Source organism: Microtus ochrogaster, chromosome 16 (assembly GCF_000317375.1).
Source record: "Microtus ochrogaster isolate Prairie Vole_2 chromosome 16, MicOch1.0, whole genome shotgun sequence".
Lineage (NCBI taxonomy): Eukaryota > Metazoa > Chordata > Mammalia > Rodentia > Cricetidae > Microtus > Microtus ochrogaster.
The window spans coordinates 27,701,752-27,708,883 of record NC_022018.1 but is presented as its reverse complement, the minus strand read 5'-3'; the positions used below and the strand labels follow the sequence as shown (position 1 = coordinate 27,708,883).

General features: G+C 43.6%; 1 protein-coding gene across 3 annotated transcripts in view; it reads right to left on the bottom strand.

Annotated features, from left to right (window-relative positions):
- Positions 1 to 1,028: 1,028 nt before the first annotated feature.
- Sfmbt2 (Scm like with four mbt domains 2) overlaps positions 1,029 to 7,132 on the bottom strand; it is a 181,052-nt gene continuing 174,948 nt past the window's right edge. For all 3 annotated transcript variants that reach the window (XM_013349026.2, XM_026783078.1, XM_026783077.1), the window contains exon 21: positions 1,029 to 5,834. In XM_013349026.2, the coding sequence (XP_013204480.2) occupies positions 5,694 to 5,834 (141 nt within the window). In that variant the 3' untranslated portion in view covers positions 1,029 to 5,693. The remainder of the gene's footprint in view (positions 5,835 to 7,132) is intronic.

Sequence of the window (7,132 nt, the reverse complement as noted above, 5' to 3'; positions counted from 1 at the left end):
TTCCTTTCTCCAGCTCCGTTACCCAGGGCTCTAACCCTCTTTTACCTTCTCAACCTCCCTGGATGGTATCAGTCATGACAGACAAGGAAGGGGATTCTCTTCCACGCAGAAATCAGGTGTGTGGTACCACGGCCACAGGCTGTTGTTCTCTTCTTACTTGGATACTCGAGACTTATGACAACAAGTCATAAGATGTATCAATATTGTTATTTAATTGGGGCTCCTATAGAAATAAAGCCATCTTTCTCCCAAAGTATCATGAAAGATGGTTGAAATTGGGAAGGCTAGGAACGCTTTGAAAATAAACAGCACAACTTTCATGTGTCTGTGTGTGCATGTTCATGTGTATCTGCCCATGTATGTACTTGTGTGAAGGTCAGGTAATAATCTTTGGAATCATGGCCAGGATGTCCACCTTCTATGAAGCAGGGTTTCTCACTGAACTGAAGCTCACCAGTCAGGCTAGAGTCATTGGTCCGTGAGCCCTGGGAGCCACATGTTCCCACCTCCACAGAGCTGTAATGACAAGTGCACATCATCACTCCAGGTATGTTCACCTGGGTTCTAAATATGTAACTCGGGTCATCACGATTACAAGGCATGCACTTTAACAACTGAGTCCTTTCCCGGATCTTGGGAGGTGGTCCTGGGTCGTATAAGGGAGCTAGCTTACGTAAGCATGAGCCTACGACAGAGAACCAATTTCTGCTTTGTTCTTCATTCCTGCCCAGATTTCCCTTAATGATGAACTGTGACCTGGGAGTGCAAGCCAAACAAGTCATTTCTTTAAGTTGCTTTTGGTTAGTGTTTTATCAAAGTAATTAAGAATGAAACTAGACTAGATAGACGTTGCTTGAGTAAGAAACCGTAACAATGAGGTGAATTGGCCATCTATGGTTCTAACCAATGGAATGGTAGATGCTATAAATAAACAAAGACTTCAGAAGAAAATAACCCTCAGACAAGCCCCAAACATATATTTAATAACCTTTGAGACATAAACACAAAGACCACTATAGAATTTATTTTTACTTTATTAACAATGTGGCTTACCATGTTTTCAAGTAAAAAGGGTTTTTTTCATTTAGAATAAAAATTAAAATATAACTCTGATATATATTTTCATTTATGTACATGGAAACATATATACAGAATACAATCTTACAACAAACTGAGAGAGCATGCCCTTTGTCCTTTAAATTTCAAAAGTAAAGACACCGATTTTTTTCTCTTTTATGCACCAAAACATACCAAGATATGAATCAAATTTCAGCACAAACTTTCTCAAGTGGAACATGAACAATAAAGGGCTCCTGCCACTAGTGACTGCTTACACAGGTCGTGTTAGCTTGCATTCTGAAGGACAGGTACAATGTTTACCTTTTTTTATTATTCAAAAACAAAAAAAACCCTTCCCAGCAGTTTTCATCATAAATGTACTTATTAGCAAAAGATTGTTCTAGACTTTTCCTTCTTCAGCGTTCGTTCCTCTTTGTCCTTACCAAAGCACTGCTCTGCCTTGGCTCTGGGACATGACCCGCATCCTCACTGGTGCTGAGTCCTAGCCATCAAAAGAGAACGGAACGAGGAAGTCTATAGCTCAGAAAACTGAGTCATTATTATCATTCAAACCACAAAGGCTTTAAAAAAGCTAAAAACCCAAGAAGACCAGGCAGGACAGCAATTACTATTTTTCAGTCAATTAAATGGATCACAGATACGATAATTTCGTTTTGTAATAGCATGTTTTGGATTACCTCTAAGCCACCCTAGTTTTAAAAGCTATGAGAATTAAGCAACTTAAAAAGTTAACCCAGTTAAAGCGAGTAATTTTCGGAGAATTTGCGAACAGAGAGGCATCATGAGCAAGTAGGAGAGTCACTAGGATTGGATGGTCGTCATTTCAGCTTCTCCTGCTATTTAATTATTGCACCAAAGAGACACAAGCAGTTGATGTCCCCAGAGACTTTTTCCATAAACACTACAGATATCTTAATTTACATTTTCTCCTTCCAAATAATTGCACACTCAATCACAGCTCTCCAGAGACAGAAGAGAGAGGAACTGGAACCTATATTCACTATTCCTAACCCAAAAGCAGCAATGTCGAACCACAACGAAGATCCTACTATTTTCTGTTCTATTTCTATATACAGAAATAAATATAAATGGGTGTTATACAAAATAAGTATGAAACCCCCCGAGTGCTTCCAAAACTAAGCAACAACTTTTAGGAAGGGGTGTTGGTGTAGGGTAGAAGACAAGCCCAGTATTTGTCTCAGAGAACACTCAGAACTCTGAGATAGATTAGGAGAGACCTATCTTCAAAAGTCTGATCAAAAGGAACCGTGTAAAAATGGCAGAAAAGGTCAGATATGGCAGTGTTAGAGCATGGATCACTTTAATTTATTGAGGACCAAATCAAAGCAAACACAGAAAATGATTTTTTGAATATGATCAAATAAGGTCTAGGGACTCAAATAGCTATAGAGCTCAAACACTGTGAGTCAGACTCTGATCAAAGGCATCTAATTTTAAAAGTGACAGACCAGTTCTGTGAGCTCCAGGTTGGATGCTGTGGTAAAAGACACCATTGTTGAGTAACAAAGATACGTGGTGCCGGTACACTCTGCTTTGATCGGGTATGCTTATTTTGTGGACAGGATTTTTTTTTTTTTTTTACAATACAGTACAAATGCACTCAGGAAGCTAAGGGCTAAAATAAACTCCCTAAACTTCAGAGTGGGAATAAATGATGGGCTGTCATTATGTAAGTTGAGGCGCCATTTCCATTCCTCAGCTGCATGGCACAGACTGTAGGATGCCTGCTTGGCTGGCTACAGGAGGCAGGGAATGGTGTCCTATGCCCATGGTGTGGGGGACATGAAGGAGAGGACTCTGGTCCCAGAAGATAATCAGAGAGAGAATAAAATGATAGCATCCAGGAAGGACTGGGGGGAGGGCATCATTTGATGGTATTTAGAGAAGAATCTTTTTGGTGTTCAGGCTGTGTAATATGTGTATATGATCCACTTCTTTTTCTGCCATAGTAATGGGGAGCTAGAGCAAACTGCTCCTTGGGAATAAAGCCCCGTGTTTAAGACAGAAGCAGAGGAGAGGCAAGTCTAGAGACAAACAAAACCCTCTTTACAATCCAGTAACAAAATTGTCATTCGCATGATGAGCACACCATCCTGGACCAAAGCTCTGGAAGACCCTGAGACCTCTAAGAGGAAATCATCCCCTTCAGTTCTCAAATACTTCTCAAGTCTACTGGAGGGCTGGGCTAACTGAACACTGACAGTCACTATGATGAAGGTGGCTCCTAGCTGGGCACCCTTCGGGTATGGTTCCTGTCATCTCTTCCTTGCCAAAGGTGAAGACAAAGAGCGAGGCTGAAGGATGAGGACAGGCTGTGACATCTGGTTCCACAGGGAGAAGGGTTTCTGACCGATGACCGTCATATCCTGACTGGGTTTTCTGTAATGTTCTTCTGGTTCTTTCTGTGGGCTCAGTAGACCTCTAGAAAAATCTCCATGTTCGGAAGCAACAACCTCCTCCCCAAGTCATTACTGGAAATGCCATGAGAAAGTGACATTTGTTCTCAAAGCATATCGTGTTCTAGCAATGCCACAGCCACACCCTGGTTTCAGATGCAACCGAATGGCTCATCTTGAGAAGGCCACAGTGAAGGACCAAGAAGGAGTCAGCACAGGAGAGATGCCACACCATCTTGAAATAGAGACCCTTTTGAACCAGTAGACTGAGCATCTATGGCCAAAAGCATATGGCCAAGAAGACAGGCCGACTGAGGAAGGTTCAGCACGTAGCTTAGGAGAGAGAAATTCAACAACTGTGAGCCAACAATGCAGGCACCTGCATGGGGCATCCTTACAGCACCACAAACAACACAATAAACGATCACTTGTCCCTGGGCATATGCATCCACCAGTGGTCTGTAGCATGACAATGGAAAACCAGCTTTAAGGAAGAGTCTCAACCACAAATAGTTAGATTTCTGGTTCCATCAGCAGCCATTGCTCAATGTGGAGGACGGCGAGCATAAGCAACCACAGACCTCAAAGCCTGACGGATAAAGTCACGCCTTAAAATGTTGCCAAAACACATGTGGCTATCAGCCTGTCACACCGTGTTCTAGGACAGTTGAGACTCTAGTCAAAGAGAAAAGATCAACAGAATATGACAAAACATGGAAAACCACAGAGAAAAACAGTAAAATCCACATAGGTGTGAAGTTAAGCTTCCCAAACGAACATCCACTCATGAAAGAGTAAAAGTTTGGTTTCCTTCCTTTTAAAAGGACAGGGAGGTGACCTCCATGCCATGATGTACCTCAGTCCCTTTGGGTCTGCAAACACATGTTGAACCACTCATGAGAAAACACAGCTGAAGTACTGGATAGAAAAAAAAAATCAGCCAAATTTTATAACCACTGATTGTTCTATAAATGATATAGTGAGATTTCATAAGCAACCTCAGAGAGTGAAATGTAGGAACTGTAAGGTTAAATCTGTGGCCCAGTTCTTTTTCTCATTTTGGCCCACCTGGGTTCCTCTCTAGCAAGAATGAGGAGAAGGCTGGGGGAGAGGGTATACTTAGTGCCTCACCACTAAGTGTCCTAACTTTTCCTTCATTGGGAGTTTGAGTCCAGAATGGTGGGGAGTTACCCAAGGACATGACGTTGGTCCTTAGCAAAGTCAAGATGGAAACCAACTGAGTTCAGGCCCCATATTCATTCTGCTATATTAGGCTAGGCCTTACTGCGTCCTTGTGCTTGCTTCGTGTGTGGCGAGCCAGACTAGCAGGAGAGAGGTGCAGAAGGGCTTGTTTGCAGTGACCAGTTTTAATATTTTTAAGTGGCTACACCACCTTTCCCCAACTCTCTTCCTAGGCTTACCCTCTGAAAGTTTTCCTTCAATACAGAATTTGATATTTCCCCAAACTGGCCTCCTCCTGACTGGTCACAGTGATCTTGGGACACTGAAGTCATGGTTCTGCAGGGGACTATGGTGAGTGTTTGCCATGGCCAATGTTCTAGGCTCTGCTTACACAGCAGTTGCCTACTGTAAGCAGCCATCCTGGTGAGAAGGCACCTCCGACAGAGGACGGAGCTTAGCGCATTGTTTTAGACCAGCATCTGGAAACAGAGTCCACAGTTGTGGTGGAGAAGGAGCTAGCTGTCAATGAGGTCAAATGGGAAGCAGGTGGCTCCAGACCACAGTAGTTTGCATACGTGGGGCTACGAAAGAGCCTGAGAGTGAGTCAGGCAAAACTGCCAGCGGGCCAGGGATTCTGCTTAGAGGCACCCGGTCCATCTTGGTTTCCGAGAACCTGGACCTCAGTGTAAGGAAACTTGGCTTACAGGAAGCTGCCTAGCTTAGATGGGAGAAAAATAAAACTCAGAGATCAAGAAGCGAGTCAAGAGTCTGGAAAGTTCTGTCTCAGAACTTCTACTCCAGTCCCAGGAACTGCTGCTGTGGTCCTTCTGTGTGCTTCAGAAACATACAACTATCCAACAGGCTGGTGCTTCGAGGAGGTCCTGGGCTTCTGGCTTTTTGGAGATCCTCAACGAATGTGCCATTTCACAAAGCCCAGGAAATCAAGGTATCGGTCCTGGAAACCTTCACAAACACAGCATCATCAGAATCAGGCACCACCCCGGGGAAGCCGAGTTAGTTGGCATACTGCGCATAGAAAGCCACTTTCACTCTCTCGATCTGATGGCATAACTTGATAGCAGGTCCCAGCTTCAGCTCCATGCACTCCTGCACGGTCGGGAGAGTCAGCAGGAGGAGTGCCTGGCCATCGATGTCCTGCCGGAAGATAAGGCCATGTTAGAGAAGTAGGATATACTTGGTGGCTTTGCTTGTCACGTCGAGCTTTGTCCAGGAATTAAATGTGTAAAGAAGGGTTCGTATGTTTTGAATTTGGGAACATATTATCACAGGTAACAATTAACATGGAGACCGCTGAATGCATGTGTTATATAATAAAATGTGTGTGTGTGTGTGTGTGTGCGCGCGCGTGCGCGCGTGCTTGCTAGCGCACACACACACACACACACACACACACGCACACACACGCACGCGCGAGAGAGAGACAAGAGGGGTAGTGTACAGGGATGGATATAGATGGAAGTCAGAGGAAACCCTTGGGTCTTGGTCCTCACCCTCTACCGTGTTTGAGACAGAGTATCTCTGCCAGGCTAACTGGTCTGGAATTCTGTCTCTGTCCCTCAGCTCCTCATAGGAGTGTGCTGAGATTACAAACACATGTACACTATTGTCTCTGGTTTTTATGCAGGTTCTGAGGATACAAACTTAGGTCATTAGCGTGCATAGCCGGTGCTTTACCCCTGAGCTGAGCCATCTCTCCGGCCCCAACAAAATCACGTTTGCTAAGACTATTTTAGCTCCTCTGAAGCTCCTAAGCCTCTGCTGGTAAAGACAAGCAATGGAACAGGTAGGAGGTTCCAGAAATTTCTTCCCAAGCTCAGTATCCAGTTCTGGGACAGCAATTTCTTCCTTTGAGGCTAGGTCCTTCTATGCTAACCTGAGCACCATAAAATGGCTAGGTACTAAAAAGTAAAAGTTTTCTTCCTACTTTGGAAGGTCTGATATCACAGAACAGGTGATAAGACACCAAAAAGGGAAACGTCAACTATATAGTGTAATTTTCCAGATGTATGTGTGTATAGACAGACAGATACATACAGAAAGAGAGAGTCACACACTGACACATGGGCCACTTAAACTTTCCCATTGCCACATCGTTATAAAAACGGCCAGGCTAGAACACTAGTGCCACATGTACCATGCCCTAAACCATAGTTTATTGCTGATGAAATCATGAGATCACACTATATTCAAATGAAAGCCGAGTCAATATCACATGGCAATCAAACATCTCTAAAGTTACAGAAGTTACCCTCCAAAACTATTGACACTAAAGGATCTGCCAAATGTACAATAAATATCAATATGGATACATACAAAATATGAAAACGTCAAGTCTACATGATGCCTTTAGAGGAGTCAAGCAAGCAACAGGTGAACAAAATCCCTGAATTCACTATGGACTGATGGGGGAGAGGGACTTGATCGGGGGGGCG